At 42.4% G+C, this 25,334-nt stretch overlaps 1 protein-coding gene across 2 annotated transcripts in view; it reads right to left on the reverse strand.

Annotated features, from left to right (window-relative positions):
- Positions 1-11,247: 11,247 nt before the first annotated feature.
- SPDL1 (spindle apparatus coiled-coil protein 1) overlaps positions 11,248-25,334 on the reverse strand; it is a 174,006-nt gene continuing 159,919 nt past the window's right edge. For both annotated transcript variants that reach the window (XM_040442834.1, XM_040442825.1), the window contains exon 12: positions 11,248-12,095. In XM_040442834.1, coding sequence (XP_040298768.1) covers positions 11,942-12,095 — 154 coding nt within the window. In that variant the 3' untranslated portion in view covers positions 11,248-11,941. The remainder of the gene's footprint in view (positions 12,096-25,334) is intronic.

Below are 25,334 nucleotides of genomic sequence, written 5' to 3' on the forward strand. Positions count from 1 at the left end.
GGTATGGAGAAGTGCCATGAGCGGCGCCAAGATTTTTGTGAATACCCGCGGGGCTGTCGCCAGCCCAAAGGGAAGGGCGACGAACTGATAATGACGGCCGCCAATGAAAAAGCGCAGGAATCTGTGATGAGATTCTGTGATAGGGACATGTAGATAGGTGTCCCGGATGTCCACCGATGTGAGGAACTCCCCTGGAAGAAGAGAAGCAATAACGGAGCGGAGGGATTCCACTCGAAACCTCCGCACCCGCAGGGACTTGTTTAATAGTTTCAGGTCTAGGACCGGACTCACTGATCCCTCCTTCTTTGACACTACAAAGAGATTTGAGTAGAATCCTGCACCCTCTTCCTCTAGAGGGACTGGGACAACTACTCCCCGGGCCAGAAGGGAGGAGACCGCTTGTAAAAGGGCCGATGCACGGGTCGGATCCCCCGGAACCCGTGAAGGAAGGAAACTTTCCGGAGGTCTGGAAACTAATTCTATCTTGTAACCGAAAGTTACAATTTCCAGGGCCCAGGCGTCTTGAACGTGAGCTCTCCAGACATGCTGGAAGGAGAGCAGATGGCCCACTACCGCAAGCGGTGGGGGCGCCCCTTCAGGCGGAGGACTGCTTGGGAGCCGCGGGGCGGGCAGAACTCCCCTGGAATTGGGCCCGCGGACGCCACGAAGGTTGAGGCTTAAAGGAAGGCTTCTTGCGGGAGTCCTGGGAGCCGCCGGAGGAGGGGGCTGTCGCAGACCTGGAGGAGGAGAAGCGCCGTAAGAACTGGTTTCTAGAGCCAGAGGGGCGAGCTCTGAAGGCGCGCTTGGATCTAGATTGGGGCAGGTGTGTACTCTTGCCCCCCGTAGCGTCAGAGATAATCTCGTCCAGCTTAGCACCGAAAAGTCTGGAGCCCGCAAAGGGGAGGTTAGTGAGGGAGCGCTTGGAGGAAGCATCAGCGTCCGAGACCTTCAACCTGACCTCTCTGCGCTGCGTGACCGAGAGGTCTAGTGCTGACGTCCAATGAGGCCTCACAGAGGAATGTTGTCGCTTGGGATATCTGGAGGACGAAGTTCAGGGTGTTCGCAGAGGCATCCTGTTCCGCGAGGTCCTGATGATGGCGCTGCAACCACACCGAAAGCGTTCTGGCTACCCAGGCTGAGGCGAACGCGGGCTGCAGACCTGTGCCCGCCAGAGTGAAGATGGCTTTGGAAAGAGAGTCCAAACGCCTGTCAACTGAGTCCTGCAGGGAGGACCCATCCAGGACTGGTATTGCCGTATTCTTAGCCAATCTGGCCACCGGCGGGTCGACCTTAGGAGAAGACCACTGCTGTACATTATCTGCCGGGAAAGGATACAGAGTATCCATGCACCTTGTGGCAGAAAAACTGTGATTAGGGCTCCCAAGCCTTTGAAAGGACCTTGGCGAACTCGCCATGAATGGGGAACGTGACTGCCTCTGGTTTTCTGGAGTGGAAAAGGGGGAACTCCTGGCTACTAGTAGCAGGAGGTTCCCCTTGGATGTCAAAGGTGTCACGGACCGCCGTGACCAAAAGTCTGCCACCATGGTGGAGAGCTTAGGCAATGGTTCCGGCTCCGAGTCCTCGTCCGAGCCGGACCTTTCCCCTTCAGACCTGTAGTCCCTGCGTTTCATAAAGGCCATGGCCGGGTGTGAGACTTGGGCCAAGTCTGCGGCCGCCCTAGATATTGCAGAGGCCCAGGAGGGCGCCGTGAGTTCCAAAGGGGCGGTGGAGGGACTGGGCTGGATTGGTGGAGGATGATCCTGTCCTGAGGGCAGGCAAGAGTCACAGGATCCTGTAACAGATAGTGGCAGGCAGCATACCTTACAGGATCCCAGAGAGATCTGAGTCGCCGCTTTAGATTTTTGGGGGGCCCCAGGTCTAGGCATGATGGCGACAATCCCGGAGTCAGGGTCTCAAAAGTTTTGCAGAACACTACAGTCCTACCGTGACCTGTGAGAAGCTGGAGGAGCAGCTAAGCGTGGAGAAGCGCTGAGGCAAAGCGGAAGCGCCAGAGCAGACGCGATAGGCTCCGCCCTCCAGTCGCGTCACGGGAAATATGAAAAAAGGCTGACCCCGGCTCCGAAAATGGCGTCCACCGCCGCAATGAAGGGGTTAAAAGCCCTCCGCGCAAGAGGAAAAGGGACGCAGCTGCAAGGCACTGCGACTAGTCACAGCTCCAAGAAGGATCCCTCCTCCCTCTCAACCCAGCAGGCCCACCCTGGTCCACAGGTAAGCCCTAAGGACCGCATCACCATAGCCAGTACGGGGGTAGGGGGAGATTGCAGGAGAGCAGTTGTACTTATCCGAGTCCTGCAGTCTTCACCCTCTGTTCCGGACCAGTGGGGTCACCTCTTCAGTCATCTGGCACAAGGAGTGGCAGTGATCTGGGTAGAGGGCAGGACTAGGTGACCCCGGATCTGGTAGGCCACCGGAGCTGCAGGTCGAGCCCGGTTCCACTTATCTTCTGGGGGGAAGGGGAGGTAGCCGGGGATGTCCATTTGACCCCGGCGCTCGCTCCCTGAGAGACCACTGACGCACCATGCGACCCTGTGTCTCTATAGAAAAAAAAACGGGAGAAGAGAAAAAACTACAGGGACAACCCTGCTGAGCAAGAGTGTCACCTCCTTATCCGACACTAAGCTAAAACTGAGGTCCTCCTGTTGGGAGCAGGGGGGGGGGGTATAGCCAGTGGAGGAGGAGCTGTTTTTTTTTTATTTGCATAGTGTCTCCTCCTAGTGGTGGACTAAGCTATACCCATGGTCTGTGTCCCCCAATGGAATATGGGCGAGAAATATGGCTTTCAGAAAATGGAGACACAAAAACAGGATAAAATTTTTTTATTTTTATTGACTAACAGTTTATTAAGCTGAAAAAAGACATCTGTCCATCCAGTTCAGCCTGTTATCCTGCAAGTTGATCCAGAGGAAGGCAAAAAAAAAAAAAAACTGAGATAGAAGCTAATTTTCCTCACTTTAGAGGGGAAAAAGAAACCTTCCTGACTCCAATCAGAATAACTCTGTGTAACGCCCCAGAATGGCATTACCACCTCCTTTTGTACCCCCACTATCTTTATTGGTGTAATCCTGTGTCATCTTATATATTTATTGCCATTTCCTGCAAAGTGTATATGAATTTCCTTGGAAATGGTATGTTAAGTGTAATGTGCCAGTGTTAGAAAGATCTTATCCAGGGAAGCTATCTCCATTCCAGGCCTCTCTAGAGAGGGAGGAGTTAGTGTTGGTCAGTCTAGCCTACAGCCTCCTGGGGAAAGGTTGTGTGTTGGCTAGCAGAGCACTGTCTGCTCTGCTAGGCCCAGAGTCCCTGCCTCTGAAGTCTACATGGTTGCCTGCCCCCTCCTGGGCTTGCATTACCTTAAACTCCAAGCTTTAGAGAGCTTGATGCCAGGAAGAAGTTCCTAGGATTAAAGTAGGAGACAGACTACAGACAGCTAAGTTCCAACAGAAAAGGAAAGTTTCCTATTTGATCCAGCCAGCATAGCAGAGCGGAGATTGTTGCAGAAGTGTTTGCCTGCCAAAGTTAAGCTAATACCTTCTGATGACCAAGATACTTCTTGGAAACTGTTTGGATTACTAATTATGCACAGTAAAGCTGTGTTCAACGTTAATACAAAGTCTGGAATGAATTTATTCTACTTCCTTTATCATCCAAGTTATTCATCCCTTTTGCACTTGCTTCGGACTACACCATGTCTGGGATCCAAGGATATCCAGGTAGGAGCACAGTGACACGTGTATACATTTACAGAGACATTGTAGACCACTCTACACCACTCTGGCAATCCAACCCTGGGTACCAACAGTACCATCTACAAAAGGGAATCCATGTCCTCGTTGCTTAACCGTAACTGGAGTCACGATTACCTGCTCTATAAGAGGGACATATTTCGTAGAAACCTCGTAAGGGGCAAGGGATTCACTAAATTGTTCACTAAAATTCCTAGGTCCTTTTCCATGTCAGTGTTACCTAGTGTTTTACCATTTAGCATGTACTGGTGACCTGTATTATTCCTTCCCATGTGCCTTACTTTCATCAGTGTTAAACTTCATGCTTCTCTGCTCAAGCCTCCAATCTATCCAGATCCATCTGTAGCAGTATACTGTCCTCTTTCATGTTAATTACTTTACAGAGTTTAGTGTCATCTGCAAAAAATTAATATTTTACTGTGCAAGCCTTCTACAAGATCAGTAATAAATATATTGGAGAATAGAGCCCAATACTGACCTGTGGTACACCACTAGGTTAGCCTATGTAGTTATGCGGCCAGCTGCACTTAGTATTACGTATTTAAAGGGAACCTGTCACCAGGATTTTGTGCATAGAGCTGGGGACATGGGCTGCTAGATGGCCGCTAGCACATCTGCAATACCCAGTCCCCATAGCTCTCTGTGCTTTTATTGTGTTAAAAAACCGTTTTGATCCATATGCAAATGAACCTGATATGAGTCCTGTGTCCGGAGATGAATTTTCTGAGCGCAGCACCGCCCCGCGTCCTCCGAATCTCCTCCTTGCTGGCTGACGTTACAGAGCTGGAGCTCCGAAATCTCACGATGCACAAGCTAGCGCATGCGCAGTGTCAGCATCATGTTCATTCCCTGTGCTGGCGTCAGCACAGAGAACGAACTACGCATGCGCTAGCTCGCGCATCGCAAGATTTCTGTGCTCCAGCTCTGTGACGTCAGCCAGCAAGGAGGAGATTCGGAGGACGCGGGGCGGTGCTGCGCTCAGAAAATTGGACTCATCTCCGGACACAGGACTCATATCAGGTTCATTTGCATATGGATCAAAAGGGTTTTTTAACACAATAAAAGCACAGAGAGCTATGGGGACTGGGTACTGCAGATGTGCTAGCGGCCATCTAGCAGCCCATGTCCCCAGCTCTATGCAAAAAATCCTGGTGACAGGTTCCCTTTAAGGTGCTACTTTATGTTATTTCCAGGAGCCCATTCATACTTTTGTAGCATGGCGCTTAGAGTTCTCCCTGGCAGCGATTTATATCCAATAATAGACCCTACCTATGGGAAGGAATCGACTCCCTGTAACATTCCTCTCCTCAGTATCCAGCATTACCACTTGTTTACAGCATGTGTGTAATCTTAGAATTTCAGCGCTACTCTGTTTCATCTCATTATATTGCAATGTGAGCAGGACTTTAAGATACTATTAATTCTGTCACACCATTATATTCTTGCAACAAGGGGAACGGTATTAACACTTTGAATCTATTGTACTACATTACAATTCAAAATTCAATATATTATCGCAATTATATTCTCGGTATTAGAAAAAAAAAAAAAAATCGTGACAATTTGAGATGTCGCCATAGATATTTTTAAGAGTTAATGGATAGTAATATTAAAAGATTGTGCACAGTTGCACATCTTCAATGTTTTAGTATATGTAAATAGTACTGCCTGGACTTTCTACCCATTAGTTGGCCTTGCAAAAAATTATTTCATGGCTATTTTAGAGTATTTATTTTTAACAGTCATTTGTGAATTACTTTATAACTTATTATAATTATAATAAAGAAAATTAGAACAAAACAACCCATTTTAAAAGAGACGGGGAGTGGGAAGTAATCTCACATGAGCAGATTATGGATCTATTACTATTTAATTAAAGAGGACCCTTCACTTGTAAAAACTATCTGAACTAAGTATGCTGCCATGTAGAGCGGCGCCCGGGGATCTCACTGCACTTACTATTATCCCCGGGTGCCGCTCCGTTCTCCAGTTATGCCCTCCGGTACCTTTGCTCCTTAAGTTATAGTAGGCGGGTCTTCCCTTGTCCTGTGGGCGTCTCCTTCTCCTTGGCTGTAGCGCTGGCCAATCGCAGCTCACAGCCTGGGAGAAAAAAACCTCCCAGGCTGTGAGCTGCGATTGGCCAGCGCTGCAGCCTAGGAGAAGGAGACACCCACAGGACAAGGGAAGACCCGCCTACTATAACTTAAGGAGCAAAGGTACCGGAGGGCATAACGGGAGAACGGAGCGGCGCCCAGGGATAATAGTAAGTGCAGTGAGATCCCAGGGCGGCGCTCTACATGGCAGCATACTTAGTTCACATAGTTTTTACAAGTGAAAGGTCCTCTTTAAACCGGAAAGATCTAATTCATTATCATATGGTAAGTAATTTTACTTGAAGGCCACAAAAGAGAAGCCTTCATTTAGGCTAACAGGACTCATTGTATTCAGACGATCTATCCAGCAAGCCTATTCTTAGAGAAGTCTCCTGTCCAAATTCTCTAATACTTTTTATCTTATTTTGATGTACTTACTGTCTGGCTAGAGATGTTTCTTTCTTGGTTTGAAAAGCACGTGTCCTGATATTCGTCTTCATAATTTCTGTGTGTTTTTCCCACGTTCAATTTGGGACATGTGCATGATGCTATATATACACCACCCCTTGGGCTTTATAGGTTATGAGCTGCTTAATTTTGTATCTCATTATCGACTGGATTTGTAAATTATTTTATCCTTGGTACGCATTTACAGAAAGTACAGCTGCTACATGGCCTAGATTTCCCCAGTGTCATCATGGTAAGTAGGGGATGTTTAGTCAGAACTTGTGTAAGTTCTGTATCTGATCTGAGAATGGGCTAATGTCGTTGGATAATTCTATATACTTCACATCATATGTGCCAATTGGGGACACTCTCATAGAATTCCTACACGATCTCTATGTACAATATAGGATCTCAACAGTCCAGTTGTGAGATCACAAAGCGAGATTCAATTAAGTATGTCATACTTACCTGCAGCTGCTTCTTAGCTCAGATTATTAGACCTGTGACTACAATTTAGCTACAGTGAATAAAGGAAGGCGGAGGATAGCTAAAAACCATCTCTTTTCTCATCATTGGTCCAGGCTACTGCTCTCTTCTTTATCCCTGTAGCTTTGCCTGTTCAGATTAGCTGCTGTGTATATAAAAGGCTTACCATGAAGTCAATGCACGAAGAGCTAATATTTGACACAGCAAGGGCAAAATGATTATAAGATCATTGCCCACTAAACCATCAGTGGTAAAAAAAAATTACAAAGTAACTGTCACAGAATCAGAAATGCTCAGTGAAATAATCTTCAGTAAGCTGGAGCCTGGAGAGCTGCATTAAAAGGAAATCTGTCAGTAGTTTTGAGCATACTAAATTGCTGTCAGCACTAAGTAGGGGTCATAAATTGGCAATGAAATGTGTATGGCAGGAGAAAAAGTATGTATATGTACTATTCATGTTTACTGTAGATAAAGAGAACTATGAAATGCATTACATACAATCTGCAGGCAGCATGGTATAGACCAGGGGAATATGAAGTTTAATTTATAGTTTAATTTATTTTAGTTTTATGGGCAAAGATTCAGTAAAACTTGCAAATTATGCATTTTAATATTTGCTGTTTCTGACCAGTTGTAAATGGGGGCCATATTATCAGTGATTGATAGCACTGCCTGTGTAAGTGTGTATACACAGATAGTTGTCAGTCACCAACAGGTTAACTGAATCTTTTCCCATAAAGCTATATACAGTCGCAAGAAAAAGTATGTGAACCCTTTAGAATGATATGGATTTCTGCACAAATTGGTCATAAAATGTGATCTGATCTTCATCTAAGTCACAACAATAGACAATCACAGTCTGCTTAAACTAATAACAAAGAATTAAATGTTACCATGTTAACATTCACAGTGTAGGTGGAAAAAGTATGAACCCTTGGATTAAATAACTTGTTGAACCTCCTTTGGCAGCAATAACTTCAACCAAACGTTTCCTGTAGTTGCAGATCAGACATGCACAACGGTCAGGAGTAATTCTTGACCATTCCTCTTTACAGAACTGTTTCAGTTCAGCAATATTCTTGGGATGTCTGGTGTGAATTGCTTTCTTGAGGTCATGCCACAGCATCTCAATCGGGTTGAGGTCAGGACTCTGACTGGGCCACTCCAGAAGGCATATTTTCTTCTGTTTAAGCCATTCTGTTGTTGATTTACTTCTATGATTTACTACTATGCTTTGGGTCGTTGTCCTGTTGCAACACCCATCTTCTGTTGAGCTGCAGCTGGTGATCAGATGGCCTTAAGTTCTCCTGCAAAATGTCTTGATAAACTTGGGAATTCATTTTTCCTTCGATGATAGCAATCCGTCCAGGCCCTGACGTAGCAAAGCAGCCCAAACCATGAAGCCCCCACTACCATACTTCACAGTTGGGATGAAGTTTTGATGTTGGTGTGATGTGCCTCTTTTTTTCCCACACATAGTGTTGTGTGTTTCTTCCACACAACTCAACTTTGGTTTCATCTGTCCACAGAATATTTTGCCAGTACTGCTGTGGAACACCCAGGTGCTCTTGTGCAAACTGTAAACGTGCAGCAATGTTTTTTTTGGACAGCAGTGGCTTCCTCTGTGGTATCATCCCATGAAATCCATTCTTGTTTAGTGTTTTATGTATTGTAGATTCGCTATCAGGGATGTTAGCATATGCCAGAGACTTTTGTAAGTCTTTAGCTGACACTCTAGGAGTCTTCTTCACCTTATTGAGCAGTCTGCTCTGTGCTTTTGCAGTGATCTTTACAGGACAGCCACTCCTAGGGAGAGTAGCAGCAGTGCTGAACTTTCTCCATTTATAGACAATTTGTCTTACCGTGGACTGATGAACAGCAAGGCTTTTGGAGATACTTTTATAACCCTTTCCAGCTTTATGCAAGTCAACAATTCTTAATCGTAGGTCTTCTGAGAGCTCTTTTGTGCGAGGCATCATTCACATCAGGCAATGCTTCTTGTGAAAAGAAAACCCAGAACTGGTGTGTGTTTTTTATAGGGCAGGGCATCTGTAACCAACACCTCCAATCTCATCTCATTGATTGGACTCCAATTGGCTGACACCTCACTCCAATTAGCTCTTGGAGATGTCAATAGTCTAGGGGTTCACATACTTTTTCCACCTGCACTGTGAATGTGTACATTGTTTGTTCAATAAAAACATGGTACCATTTAATTATTTGTGTTATTAGTTTAAGCAGACTGTGATTGTCTATTGTTGTGACTTAGATGAAGATCAGATCACATTTTATGACCAATTTGTGCAGAAATCCATATCATTCCAAAGGGTTCACATACTTTTTCTTGCAACTGTATCAATCGGCTCACCTTTTCCTGCTCTATATCATCATGCCTGAAGATTGCACTGCATTTAGTGGAGACAGATTTTCTTTAATGCGGTTGGCCCAAGGTGACAGTCCTTTTAAAGGATCACAATTTTTCTGAAATCACTGAGAATATCTAACAAGTCGTCTATACACAGGCTGTCCACACATGGGAAATGATAAAATGCAGGATACAAGTTTTATAAATGGACAGAATTAGCTTATAAAATTCACCAGAAACAATGGGGAACATTTATCAAACTAGGGGTAAGTAGAACTGGCTTACAACCAATCAGGAGCTGTACAATATAAAAGGTGGAATCTGACTCATTGCTATGGGCAACTAAGCCAGTTTTACTTAACACCAGTTTGATAAATGTCCCCCATTGTTTCTGGTGATAAATCTCCCCCAATATATATTTTTTTAAATATGCAATAATAACGAAGGGAGTGCAACATGGATAGACTACTTTTAAATTACCCCTTGGTTAAATTTATATAAAAAAAAACTCCACAAACAAAAACTGAACTGAACAATTAAATGATTGAACTACATTTTATTCATACATACAGGTAAAGTAAATGTTTCTTTGCTGAAAACAGTTCTTTAAGCTTGGTAAGGAGATAATCCAGACATGAGGCTACATGAATGTATAGCATCATAAAAACCTATGACAAAGAATGAGCTTCAGTGTCTAGATTTGTTAACATACAAATGCATACACAAATATATATAGCAATTAATAGAACAGTTGAATACATGAATTACAGAGAATATACCATCAGATTTCACAATACAAACTGCATAGCTTACTAAATACGTCTCTTAGACCTCAGGCTGGTGTACTTACTTTGAAAATCCATAGTCAGAAAGGCTATAGAATCCATACTGAAAGTTTTCCCATCTGACATTAAAACAAATCATTTCTGAGTACAGCCAGAGAGTGAGAGCCCATGAGTCCAGTGTATCTACAAAGCACACCTAGCCTCAATGTTCCTTCTGCTGCTGAGAACACACACAGCTCTGTAGAAGCTACACTGAAACCAGCTTCTCAGTTAGGCAAGACCTAGATAGAGTTAGTTTAGCTTGTGTGTACACTGGACCACGCTCTCTAAATGGACTCATAAAATGCTAATATTAAATAAACGCTTAACAGAGATGCCAACATGAATTTTCAAAGTAAAAACACTATTCTTACAAGGCTTAAAATTAATAATGTACGCAGTTTGTATTATAAAATCTGTCTGATCCTCCTTAAAAGATGACCTGTTAGCATGATCAACCCTATTAAGTCAGGAACAATGCCTGTTAGAGTTGACAATGCTAATTAATGTTTTTTTTTTGTTTAAGGGGGCAGGCTGTGGGGAAAATAAAAATAAAAAAAATAATCAGTTACAGGGCAACCCCTTTAAAACGATACCTAGATGGTGAAAATCTGCTGTCCTGTTCCAGAGAAAATAGTTTCATATTGTATACCAACCAATCAGTGCATTGAGGGGTAAGGATGGACCTTGTAAAATGCAGGTAACCAGAGAAGCTGAGATGCACAGAAGGGCTACAGCCTGCCCCTCAGTACACTTAAATTCTATATGCAAATAGTCTTAACAGTTTTTCTCTGTAAGGGTGCAATCCAGTTATCGGTTTGATCAACAGAATCAACCCTACCAGACAGTATGTCTGGTTTAATAGGGTTGCATCGTTTGACCTCAAAGATCTCTTTAATGAACAGTTAAAAGAAAAGAAAAACTAGAACAATGAAACAAGGAAGGAGAGGTTCATAGTTCTTTTTATGTACTTACTATTTAAAAGTTCTGAAGTAGTATCTTAAAAAAAAATTAAAAAGATGTGCATATTTCAGACATAATAATATTTTACAAATTTTCATGTATTAAATTCAGTACCTCAAATGCATTAAAGGGGGTGTCCTGCAGTTTATATTGATGACCTATAGTCAATATAGGTCATCAATATCTGATCTGCGGGGGGTCTGACACAGGATCACAGATAAGTTGTTTGATGAGGCGGTCCTGATCATTATACTACGTGTCATCTCCTCTGGAGCAGCAGCGCAGTGTAATTACATGAACTTGACTTGAATGGAGTGAGCACTCATCAATACAATATACTCTGTCTTGGAACAGAAAGCGGTACTCACATGGAGCGCCGCCTTCTCTTCAAACAGCTGATCGCGGGGGTGCCGGATATCGGACCCCCACGATCAGATATTGATGACCTATCCTGACGAGTCTTGAGTTCATTACAAGATAGGGCTCTCACACAGCGACTCCAGTATTCTGTTCCAGCATACGATCAGAGTAACAAATTCCAGATACGGCATATATAGGACACCGGCAACGCTCAACAGGTTTCAGGCATTTTGGTATCTGGACAAGGCACTGCTGTAAGGGGTCTGCCCGGCATGTAATTCTGGTATTCTGTTCCTATACCAGTACAGAATACTTGAATTTAAAACACTTTAGAAACATGCAGCTATTTTTGTTATAAAATGAACACAAATTTATCTACAAATATGTGGAAAAAAAATAGTTAATAAATTTAGAAGCAGGCTAGCTATTTATACACATGTAAGCATTATGTAATACAACAATCGTGTGAAAGTGAAATTATCCAATCTAATAAAACCATACTGCAAACTGTAACCCAGGAAATAAGATTTGTATGAAAATCCAAAGCAGCAAATACAGCTCCCTTACATTATCCTAATTCAGCCACTTTATAAAATATGGGATCTATTTGTGGTTGAGAGATTGCTGATGCAAAATATATTATTGCTGCGGACATTGTGCTACTGAGGCGGAAGATTTTGAAGACACATGCAGGACAGGTTGAGCTCTATGTCTTGATTTTCTCTCACACTTTCGCAAGTCTTTTTCGTCATCAGCTTTTGTTGGTTCATAGCTTGAATCTCCAGCAGACGACCTATAGGCAAACAGTCATTCTAATTTCAAAACAGTTATATTGAAAGAAGAAGCATGACAAGAGATTTAGGGACACAGCATCTGTTTGGACAGTATACAGTCTTGGCGGAAGCAGGTTAATATTACCATTACTGGATTTTGACATAGCTGCCTAATGGTGGCATATACAGTAGAATAAAACAAACACAGTAATAGAAAAATCCAAACACTAGCCAAATAAAATTTCTTACTTAAGTTCCTTAACCCCTTATGGACGGGCTCATTTTCACCTTGAGGACCAGGCCATTTTGTGCAAATCTGACCAATGTCACTTTATGTGTGAATAACTTTAAAACACTTACTTATCCAAGCCATTCTGAGATAGTTTTTTCGGCACATATTGTACTTCATGACACTGGTAAAATGGAGTTAAAAAAAAAATCTTTTTTATTTATAAAAAAAAATACCAAATTTGCAAAAAAATTTGCAAATTTCCAAGTTTCAATTTCTCTACTTCTATAACACATAGTAATACCTCCAAAAATAGTTATTACTTTACATTCCCCATATGTCTACTTCATGTTTGGATAATTTTGGGAATGCCATTTTAGTTTTTGGGGACATTACAAGGCTTAAAAGTTTAGAAGCAAATCTTGAAATTTTTCAGAAATTAAAAAAAAAACACTTTTTAACCGCCTCCGGACAGCCTAACGCAGGATCGCGTTCCGGAGGCGGCAGCCCTGCGCACAGTCACGCATATACGCATCATCTCGCGAGATTTCCTGTGAACGCGCGCTCACAGGATCGGAAGGTAAGCGAGTGGATCTCCAGCCTGCCAGCGGCGATCGTTCGCTGGCAGGCTGGAGATGTGATTTTTTTAACCCCTAACAGGTATATTAGACGCTGTTTTGATAACAGCGTCTAATATACCTGCTACCTGGTCCTCTGGTGGTCCCCTTTGTTTGGATCGACCACCAGAGGACACAGGTAGCTCAGTAAAGTAGCACCAAACACCACTACACTACACCCCCCCTGTCACTTATTAACCCCTTATGAACCACTGATCACCCCTGATCACCCCATATAGACTCCCTGATCACCCCCCTGTCATTGATCACCCCCCTGTAAGGCTGCATTCAGATGTCCGTATGATTTTTACGGATCCACTGATACATGGATCGGATCCGCAAAACACATACGGACATCTGAATCATCCCCCTGTCATTGATCACCCCCCTGTCATTGATCACCCCTCTGTAAGGCTCCATTCAGACATTTTTTTGGCCCAAGTTAGCGGAAATTATTATTTTTTTTTTCTTACAAAGTCTCATATTCCACTAACTTGTGTAAAAAAAAAAAATAAAATCTCACATGAACTCACCATACCCCTCACGGAATCCAAATGCGTAAAATTTTTAGACATTTATATTCCAGACTTCTCACGCTTTAGGGCCCCTAGAATGCCAGGGCAGTATAAATACCCCACATGTGACCCCATTTCGGAAAGAAGACACCCCAAGGTATTCCGTGAGGGGCATATTGATTCCATGAAAGATTGAAATTTTTGTCCCAAGTTAGCGGAAAGGGAGACTTTGTGAGAAAAAAATATATATATATATATATCAATTTCCGCTAACTTGTGCCAAAAAAAAAAAAATTCTATGAACTCGCCATGCCCCTCATTGAATACCTTGGGGTGTCTTCTTTCCAAAATGGGGTCACATGTGGGGTATTTATACTGCCCTGGCATTCTAGGGGCCCTAAAGCGTGATTAGAAGTCTGGGATCCAAATGTCTAAAAATGCCCTCATAAAATGAATGTGGGCCCCTTTGCGCATCTAGGCTGCAAAAAAGTGTCACAAGTGGTATCGCCGTACTCAGGAGAAGTTGGGCGATGTGTTTTGTGGTGTCATTTTACATATACCCATGCTGGGTGAGATAAATATCTTGGTCAAATGCCAACTTTGTATAAAAAATTGGAAAAGATGTCTTTTGCCGAGATATTTCTCTCACCCAGCATAAGTATATGTAAAAAGACACCCCAAAACACATTGCCCAACTTCTCCTGAATACGGCGATACCACATGTGACTTTTTTGCAGCCTAGGTGGGCAAAGGGGCCCACATTCCAAAGAGCACCTTTAGGATTTCACAGGTCATTTACCTACTTAACACACATTAGGGCTCCTGGAAAATGCCAGGGCAGTATAATTACCCCACAAGTGACCCCATTTTGGAAAGAAGACACCCCAAGGTATTCCGTGAGGGGCATGGCGAGTTCCTAGAATTTTATATTTTTTGTCACAAGTTAGCGGAAAATGATGATTTTTTTATTTTTTATTTTTTTCCTTACAAAGTCTCATATTCCACTAACTTGTGACAAAAAATAAAAACTTCCATGAACTCACTATGCCCATCACGAAATACCTTGGGATGTCTTCTTTCCAAAATGGGGTCACTTGTGGGGTAGTTATACTGCCCTGGCATTTTAGGGGCCGAATGCGTGAGAAGTGGTTTGAAATCAAAATCTGTAAAAAATGGCCGGTGAAATCCGAAAGGTGCTCTTTGGAATGTGGGCCCCTTTGCCCACCTAGGCTGCAAAAAAGTGTCACACATCTGGTATCCCCGTACTCAGGAGAAGTTGGGCAATGTGTTTTGGGGTGTCATTTTACATATACCTTGCTGGGTGAGAGAAATATCTTGGCAAAAGACAACTTTTCCCATTTTTTTATACAAAGTTGGCATTTGACCAAGATATTTATCTCACCCAGCATAGGTATATGTAAAATGACACCCCAAAACACATTGCCCAACTTCTCCTGAGTACGGAGATACCACATGTGTGACACTTTTTTGCAGCCTAGGTGGGCAAAGGGGCCCACATTCCAAAGAGCACCTTTAGGATTTCACAGGTCATTTACCTACTTACCACACATTAGGGCCCCTGGAAAATGCCAGGGCAGTATAACTACCCCACAAGTGACCCCATTTTGGAAAGAAGACACCCCAAGGTATTCACTGATGGGCATAGTGAGTTCATAGAAGTTTTTATTTTTTGTCACAAGTTAGTGGAATATGAGACTTTGTAAGAAAAAAAAAAGAAAAAAATCATCATTTTCCGCTGACTTGTGACAAAAAATAAAAAGTTCTATGAACTCACTATGCCCATCAGCGAATACCTTAGGGTGTCTACTTTCCGAAATGGGGTCATTTGTGGGGTGTTTGTACTGTCTGGCCATTGTAGAACCTCAGGAAACATGACAGGTGCTCAGAAAGTAAGAGCTGCTTCAAAAAGCGGAAATTCACATTTTTGTACCATAGTTTGTAAACGCTATAACTTTTACCCAAACCATTTTTTTTTTACCCAAACTTTTTTTTTTATCAAAGACATGTAGAACAATAAATTTAGAGCAAAATTTATATATGGATGTCTTTATTTTTTTGCAAAATTGTACAACTGAAAGTGAAAAATTTCATTTTTTGCAAAAAAATCGTTAAATTTCGATTAATAACAAAAAAAGTAAAAATGTCAGCAGCAATGAAATACCACCAAATGAAAGCTCTATTAGTGAGAAGAAAAGGAGGTAAAATTCATTTGGGTGGTAAGTTGCATGACCGAGCAATAAACGGTCAAAGTAGTGTAGAAGTGTAAAAAGTGGCCTGGTCATTAAGGGTGTTTAAGCTATAGGGGCTGAGGTGGTTAAAAAGGACCAGTTCAGGTCTGAAGTCACTTTGTGAGGCTTACATAATAGAAACCACCCAAAAATGACCCCATTCTAGAAACTACACCCCTCAAGGTATTTAAAACTGATTTTAGAAATTAATCCTTTAGGTGTTCCACAAGCGTTAATGGCAAATGGAGATAAAATTTCAGAATTTAGATTTTTTGGCAAATTTTCCATCTTAATCCATAACAAAACAAATATTTATTGCCCTGATTCTGTAGTTTGCAGAAGCACCCCATATGTGGTCGTAAACTACTGTACGGGCATACGGTAGGGCATAGAGGGAAGGCAGATTTTGCTGGACTGGTTTATTTACACCATGTCCCATTTGAAGCCCCCCTGATGCACCCCTAGAGTAGAAACTTCATAAAAGTGACCCCATTTTGGAAACTACGGGATAAAGTGGGAGTTTTGTTGGGACTATTTTTAGAGTACATATGATTTTTGGTTGCTCTATATTACATTTTTGTGAGGCAAGGTTACCAAAAATAGAAATTCTGAAATTTCATCTCCATTTGCCATAAACTGTTGAAGAACACCTAAAGGGTTAATAAAGTTTGCAAAAATCAGTTTTGAATACCTTGAGGGGTGAAGTTTCTTAGATGGGGTCACTTTTATGGAGTTTCTACTCTAGGGGTGCATCAGGGGTTCTTCAAATGGGACATGGTGCCAAAAAAAAAAAAAGGCCATCAAAATCTGCCTTACAGAAACCATATGGCGTTCCTTTCCTTCTGCACTCTGCCGTTTGGTCATACAGCAGTTTACGACCACATATGGGGTGTTTCTGTAAACTGCAGAATCCCGGTAATAAATATTGAGTTTTGTTCGGCTGTTAATCCTTGCTTTGGTCCTGGAAAAAACGGATTAAGATTGAATATTTGCCAAAAAATAGCTGTTTTGGCAGTTTTTATTTTATTTTTTTTGACTGAGGGGTTAGGTCATGGGGTATTTTTATAGAGCAGATTCTTACGCACGCGGCGATACCTAATATGTATACTTTTTAAATTTATTTTAGTTTTACAAAATAATATTTTTGAAAAAAAAATAAAAAATCATCAACCGCAACCTCACTACCAGGTACATAGGCCTCCAAAAATTTGGCCCCAAAGTGATCGATGACTGGCCTGATTTTGTACAGGCGCTCATAGGCAGGATCACCTTGGGGGAGGAGGGGGGATACATGCTAGATTATCTACATAATGCAGGCATTTCCGAATGGCCTCAAAACAGGAGCGTGTCATGGCCGTACTGTTAAGTGGGGTCTGGTAGAGGACATCCACACTCCAGTACAGCCTGACACTTATTTTTTTTTGACTAGGCCCATGTGCAGCATGAGGCCCCAAAACGTCCTCATCTCGGCTGCACTGACTCCAGCCACTGGCCCTAGCCAAAAAGGAGCCCGGGTGTTGAGCAATGAACTGTTGGGCGTACAAGTTCGTTTGCTCCACATTAAGATTCACAAAGTGGTCACTGAAAAAAAAAAAAAAAAGACTAAAATGGTCATATTCAGTGAAGCCCACTGTGGTAATCTGGATTCCTGGTTGGCCAACAAAATAAGGAATCACAGGCTCAAAATCCTCTGGGGTACACCATGCAAGTTCACCGGTAGGGGGCTCAGGTGGACTTATCTGGTGGGCCGGAAAACTAGTACGAGCCCCAGAGCTGCTCGTACTAGTGTGGGCCACCGGGTCCCTGGCATGGCCGTCCCCTTTCTCCGCCTGGCAGCGTCTACGTCGCCTTGGGGGCTCATCATCGCCGCTAGATGAGGACGTGGATGACCAAATTAAAGTGGGGTCATCCTCGTCCTCACTGGGGCTCTCGGAGTCGGAGGCAAGCTGGGTGTATACTTTCTCGGCCAAGAACATCCGTGGGCCATAGGGGAGTGTGTGTGAGTGCGTGCAAAACTTTAGTGTGGGGGGGTGGGGGGTACGGGTGTTTGCTTACTTATCCCTAAACCTAAAAAAATAAAAAGCCCCAAAAAATGGTTTACAAAAAAAAAAAAAAAAAAAACGGACGATAAGAGTGTAGGCCACAGTCAACATACGGAAAAAAAAATTTGCTTGCGCACCAAAAAATGTGTATCCGATCAGGGTGATGCAACAGTTAAAACTCTTCCCCCCCCTAAACTTTCCCTAAATATACCTGCCTAACCTAACCTTTCCCTATGTACCTTTTAGTGCCAGAAGGCACTGTGGAGGGTCAGAAGGGGGGTGCTGGGCACAGATGGGGGTGCTGGGTCAGGAGATCAGACGCTGCTCCTCTCTCCCGGAAACAGAAAGGAGGAGAGCAGAGCTGCAGTAACTTAAACTTCCCGCCCGCCCTGCAGCCAATCAGAAGCGATCCTGAGAGGTGATGTCATCATCAACTCTCAGGACCGCAGGATGGTTATTGGTGGTGTATTATCACACCACCGATCACCATCCTGTTCCGGGTTATCGGGTCACCAGAGACCAGAATAACCCGGAAACGCAGCAAACCGCAGGTCTGAATTGACCTGCAGTTTGCCGCGATTGCCGATACGGGGGGTCACAGGACCCCCCGCATTGTCCCAGGGTGCCTGCTGATTGTTTTCCCCAGCCACCCAGTTCTAATCACCGCCCGCCGGTGATCGGAAAAACACATGATGTACGTACACACGTTTTGTGTCCCTAACAGGTTAAAGGGGTTGTCTCACCTCATAAAATGTCTCCCAGCATGTACAACTTGTTAATACAAGCCATTTCATAATATAGGTTCTTTAGCGAACTTTCCTCCTTTTAGCCATTTTATGAAATTTTCTGTCCCTTTATTCACTGGTCATTGTTAGGTAATATGGCCTCCGCAGCAATCTAGAAGTGGTGGCTACACTTGTGCACTGCCAGACATGGCTCTGGCCTCTCTGGTGGCCAATATCACAGGAACACGCATAGGCACGTAGGCAAACCAGCTCCCAACCACCTAGCATCAGTGCTGGTATTCTGTGTAGAACAGCTTCAGGGCATGCTTGGTAGCCCTGGAGCTGTTATACACAGCTACTTCCAGGGCAGCTCAATAGCCTGGATTGTAATACACACTTCTACTGCTAGCTGTCATCATGTGATTGATGACATGTAATACAATTCCAGTTTACATGTATTAAACAGTGACAAACAATAAATGACTTAAAAACAATGGAACAAAGCCTTCATCTTACAAAACTTGCATTTTTTTTCTTAGTCCTTTGCACAAACAAACTCTCATTAGACTTACCGCTCCTATACTAAATTTATTTATCCTATTCTTTCCCCTTCCCTGTAAAAATAACTAAGGCAGTTGCATAAGAACTAGCAGCTAGCAAATACCCATCTACTCAAAAACACAGACTGCATTCACATTGGCATTTAGGAGACTCGTTCTCAATCACCAGAGCTAGTTTGACAGTGCGAAAAGCCATTCTACTGCTTGAAAGATGCAAGCAAGTCAACATACATGCAACTTAATGGTACATGCAAAACAAACACTCATTGAACTCCTGTTGTGCAGCTTTTTTATTTATTTAAAACTGGCATGGAATACTTGTGGAAAAGGCCACACTCACCTGCACCCACTACTCCACTCTGGCTTCCTTCACTGGCCTTCTGATCCCAGTGTGGTCATCATAGTTAATACAGTTGAAAAAAGACATAAATCTATCAAGTTCAACCAAGCGAATCCCAGAAGGAAGCGAATCCCAGAAGGAAGCGAGACTCCGATTTCTTCACATTTTCAGAAGCATTTATATAATTTACGTTCAAGAATTCATCTAAACCCTTTTTAAAACGGTCAACTGTTCCTGCTGTGACCACGTCCTGAGGAAGTCTATTCCACAGATTCACAGTTCTTACAGTAAAGAAGCTTTTAAGCTTCTGGAGACTGAAGTTTTTCTTCTCTAATCGGAGGCAGTGCCCCCTAGTCTTTTGAGGGCATTTTACATGGAACAGTTTTTCACTGTATATTTTGTATGGCCCATTTATATATTTGTATAGGTTAAACATGTCCCCCCTTAGACATCTCTTCTCAAGACTGAATAAATTAAATTTTAATCTTTATTCATACCTAAGACAGTCCATGCCCCTTATCAGTTTAGTCGCTCTCCTCTGTACTTTTTCCAGCTGCAGTGCGTCTTTTCTATGGACTGATGCCCAGAACTGAACTGCATATTCCAGATGAGGCCGCACCAACGCTTTGTAAAATGGTTGTATTACATCCCTGCCCCGCGAGTCCATGCCCCGTTTAATGCATGACAATATCCTGGTGGCCTTAGAAGCAGCTGATTGACATTGTATGCTGTAATTTAATCTACCATCTACAAGGACACCCACATCTTTCTATTTAAGTGACTCTCACAGTGTTACATGCCCTAGGACATATGAAGCACAGAGATTATTACGACCAAGATGCATAATTTTAGATTTATCCACATTGAACCTCATTTACCAGGTTGATGCCCAATCACTCAGAGTGTTCAAGTCAGCTTGTATTTTATGGACATCTTCCATAGACTGCACAGTACTACATAGCTTAAAGGTCATCTGCAAAAAATAGAAATGGTGCTATTAATCCCGTCCTCAATATCAGTAATAAATTAAATAGATGACCCAGCACTGAAGTAACCAAGCATTCCAAAACAGCAGCAGAGGGGAAGGGAGACCGCTCTACAGGAAGCAAACGCATGTCCCGGGAGCTCAGAGAGAATGTTTTAAAGTGAGTTTTTCAGCTACTCCTTTGATCTCTGATTAGCGAAACACACACCAATCGAGAGAGGAGATCATACACATCCTTTATATATAGTTTTTATTGATACGGACAAACTTTAATGTTTGCGGCCTACCAGCTGCTTGCCGCGATTTACTCCCGATCCTTGAAAAAGCCATCTCTACCCCTCGAAACTTACATCGATCAGTAGAGGAGACTATACAGACACCTATATAGTTTTTATTGACCCGGACGGAATCTGTCACTTGCGGCCTACTGAAAGACAAGAATCCTTTGAGGTCGCGAACCACAATCTACTTCCGGGCTCTAAACACCTAATTTCTTATTATGGATTCATAACTACTAGTAAAGCTGAGCTACCGGAGGTAAATATAATCATTTGGACTGCTTTATCTAGGGAAATATACTGAGGGGACAGAACACCGAGTTGCGGCCTTGTTGGTGACTTAAAGCCGCTGTCTCAAGTAGCGGCCTACGTTAACTGAAACAGACCAAGCTTTGTACTCTAATAACAACATATATCATCCTCAGAGCCTGTAACATCTCTCAGATCTACTAAAACATTTATTTTATATAATGTGACTTCAGGGACACTATAGCCTAATTTCAAATAGGACATGTAATGTACACCAATGTGATACATTCCAAATTATGTGAATTATTATTATTTTTTTAAAGTTGCTCCTCAGTTATCCTGCTAACACAGATCAACCAGTGTTTGTGCATTTTTATAGTAGTGAGGTTCATCTCCTCAATAATGAAGACTTGTAAAAGGAAAATGGTTAAAGGGGTTATCAGAGTTATGGAAGAAAGAAAAAAAAAAAAAAACTTATAAAACTCATCAGGACATTTATATATATATACATTAGTTAAACTTGATTTCTTAACCCCTTCTACCCCGGGCCAGTTTTTGCTCTTCTGCCCAGGCAATTTTTGTCACTTTATGTGGTAATAGCTTTGGAACCCTTTTACTTATCCAAACAATTCTGAGATTATTTTCTAGTGACACGTTGTAGTTCATGATAGTCATAAATTTGAGTTAATATATTTCACCTTTATTTGTGAAAAAATCCCAAATTTACAAAAAAATTAGAAAAATTCCCAAATTAAAATTTCTCTGCTTTTATAATAGATAGTGATACTTCATATAATAGTTATCACTTTACATTTCCCTTATATCTACTTCATGTTTGGATCATTTTATAAATTTAATTTAATTTTTTCGGGACGTTAGAAGGCTTAGAAGTTTGGAAGCAAAACTTTAAATTTTTTGGAAAATTTCCAAAAAACTCACTTTTTTACCCCTTCCCGACCGCAATCTGCATATATACGTGATAGCTGCACATACCCCGTGCAGCTACCACGTATATAAACGTTCTGGCAGCTCTTTAATCCAAGCGCTGCAAAGCGCTTGGATTAAAGCTTCTGCCCCTGCCCCTGCCCCTGTCACGGACAGCATACAGTGCAGTAATGCCGGCAAGGGACCAATCAGAGTGGCCCCTTGCCGACAATCGATCCGATTGGTTAGTCTGCGCATACTAACCAATCGGATCGCGGCAGTGAAAAAAATGCCGGTTTCATGCTCTGATCTGCGCTTTGCAGATCAGAGCATGAAATCAGGTAGGGTCCTCGTAATACACCCCCCCCCCCCCGATCTGTGCCCCCCCTTGTGTCCGCCTGCAGCTCATCTCCTAGAGGCAGCTGCCCTGATGCGGTCCGCCCCCTCCTCGCCCCATGCATTCAGTCTCACCCGCCCCTCCTGCCCCAGCCTCCCTCAATATTGGCGGCCGTACCCCCCGATCCCCCCCCTTCCTTTCCAGCGCTGCCCCCGATGCCCCTGCTGTGTGTGATGGCGGCGGCTCCATTACTGAGCCGCCGCCATCAGCAGAGACTGTCAGCTCTATGCTGACACTCTCCTGTAACCCCATAGATGCCGCGGTTGCGGCATCCATGGGGTTAATAGAGGGAGGGAGCTCCCTCTCTCAACCATTGGGGCTGCAGCGCTGCGATTGCAGCACCCGATGGTTGCCATGGCAACCGGACGCTTTGCAAAAGCGTCCGGTTGCCATGGCAAAGGCGTCCAGTGCTGCCACCTACAGGACATCTGGAAGTATTATACTTTGGAATGCAAGAGCATTGCAAAGTATAGTACTACTATCAGCCCCACTGGATCTTCAAGATCCAAGAGGGAACTGATAAAAAAAAGTGAAAATAATAAAAAGTAAAAATAAATAAATAAAAATGTAAATTAAAAAAAAGAAATTGCCTTTTCCTATAAAAAAAATGAATAAAATAAACATATTAGGTGTCACCGCGTCCGTAACGACCGTCTCTATAAATATATCACATGATAGACCCCGTCCGATAAACACCATAAAAATAAAATTAAATAAAACAGTGCCAAAAAAGCTATTTTTGTCACCTTACATCACAAAAAGTGCAACAGCAAGCGATCAAAAAGGCTTATGACCCCCAAAATAGTACCAAACAGTCACCTCGTCCCGCAAAAAATAATACCCTATTTAAGACAATCGCCCAATAAATAAAAAAGCTATGGCTCTCAGGAGTATAGAGACCCTAAAACATCATTTTTTGGGTTTCAGAAATGCTATTATTGTGTAAAACTTAAATAAATAAGAAAAAGTATACATATTCGGTATTGCCACGTCCATAACGATCTTCTCTATAAAACCATCACATGACCTAACTCCTCAGATGAACACTGTAAAAATAAATAAATGAACTGTTCCAAAACAGCCAATTTTTGGGTCACCTTGCCCCATAAAGTGTAATAATGAATGATCAAAAAATCCTATGTTCCCAAAAATGGTACCAATAAAAACCAACACTTTCTGCAAAAAACGAGCCCCTGCACAAGACGATAGGCAGAAAAATAAAAAACATATGGCGTTCAGAAAACCAATCCAGCACAATCTGCCTTCCAAAAACCGTATGGCATTCCTTTTCTTCTGCGCCCTGCCGTGTGCCCGTACAGCAGTTTACGACCACATGTGGGGTGTTTATGTAAACCGCGGAATCAGGGTAATAAATATTGAGTTTTGTTTGGCTGTTAACCCTCAATGTGTTAAAGAAAAAAAAATTATAAAATGGAAAATCTGCCAAAAAAGTAAAATTTTGAAATTTCATCTCCATTTTCCTTTAATTCTTGTGGAACGTCTAAAGGGTTAACAAAGTTTGTAAAATCAGTTTTGAGTAACTTGAGGGGTGTAGTTTCTACAATGGGGTCAGTTATGGGGTTTTCCACTATGTAGGCCCCACAAAGTGACTTCAGACCTGAACTGGTCCTTAAAAAGTGGGTTTTGGAAATTTTCGTAAAAATTGTAAGAATTGCTTCTAAAACTTCTAAGCCTTCTAACGTCCTAAAAAAATAAAATGACATTTCCAAAATGATGCCAACATAAAGTAGACATATGGGGAATGTTAAGTAATAAATATTTTATTAGGTATGACTTTCTGTTTTAGAAGCAGAGAAATTTAAATTTGGAAAATTGTGAATTTTTCAAAATTTTTGGTAAATTTGGGATTTTTTCATAAATAAAGGTGAAATATATTGACTCAAATATATGACTATCATGAAGTACAATGTGTCACGAGAAAACAATCTCAGAATGGCGTGGATAAGTAAAAGTGTTCCAAAGCTATTACCACATAAAGTGACGCATGTCAGATTTGAAAATTTTGACCTGGACACTGGGGCATCAATGACCCTTGGTCATGAAAGGGTTAAGGACTAGTTCAGGTCTGAAGTCACTTTGTGAGGCTTAGGCTACTTTCACACTTGCGTTTGGAGCGGATCCGTCTGATGTCTGCACAGACGGATCCGCTCCTATAATGCAAACGCTTGCATCCGTTCAGAACGGATCCGTCTGTTTTTATCAGATCTGATTTTTCACTTTGTGAAAACTCAGATCCGACAGTATATTCTAACACAGAGGCATTCCCATGGTGATGAGGACGCTTCAAGTTAGAATATACTAAAAGAACTGTGTACATGACTGCCCCTTGCTGCCTGGCAGCACCCAATCTCACTCAATGCCACACCTGAGGGGTTAATTGTGCATATCATAGCCCCCTGTAAGAGATCAGGTGCTGCCAGGCAGGAGGGGGCAGACCCCCCTCCCTCCCGTGTTTAACTTATTGGTGGCCAGTGCGGCCCCGCCTCCCCTGTATTTAACTCATTGGTGGCCAGTGCGGCCACCCCCCTCCCTCCCCTGTATTTAACTCATTGGTGGCCAGTGCGGCCTCCCCTCTTCCCCCCCCCCCCCCCCCATATAATTAAAATGGATCTTGGATTTCATTTATTAAAAAGCAATTTCATTACCAAGCACCTTTGATTCCTTTCAAATTTAGAGCTATTTCGTGCTGATTCAAGTTCATGATTTGAGTCCTGGTACCCCTGATTTTTTCCCTTCCCCGGTTCTTGTTATTTCTATTGTTGCATGTGTGGATGATATAGCTTACTCAGTCTGTCATCTTTGCTTAACCATTATTTTTACCTGGCTTTCAAGGGCTTATGAGTACTAATATCGCCCGGCATACATATACACTTTATGTTTGAATAAGCTTTGATATGAGATGTCCTTTAGACCTACCTTTCTATTTGCTATATATAGTGCTAAGATTTGTTAATAAAGACTTCGGTCCTTATTTTTTGTATAATAAAGATCCTTAATTTTATACTTTTTTTATTACATAGATGTGTAAATATTTTTTGTTTACTTAGTATGACTATAAATGCTCTGTATATCACATTTTTGTTAATTTTATATTACCTTGGTTTCTTATACTGTAATGTATACATGCC

Source organism: Bufo bufo, chromosome 1, assembly GCF_905171765.1.
Source record: "Bufo bufo chromosome 1, aBufBuf1.1, whole genome shotgun sequence".
NCBI lineage: Eukaryota > Metazoa > Chordata > Amphibia > Anura > Bufonidae > Bufo > Bufo bufo.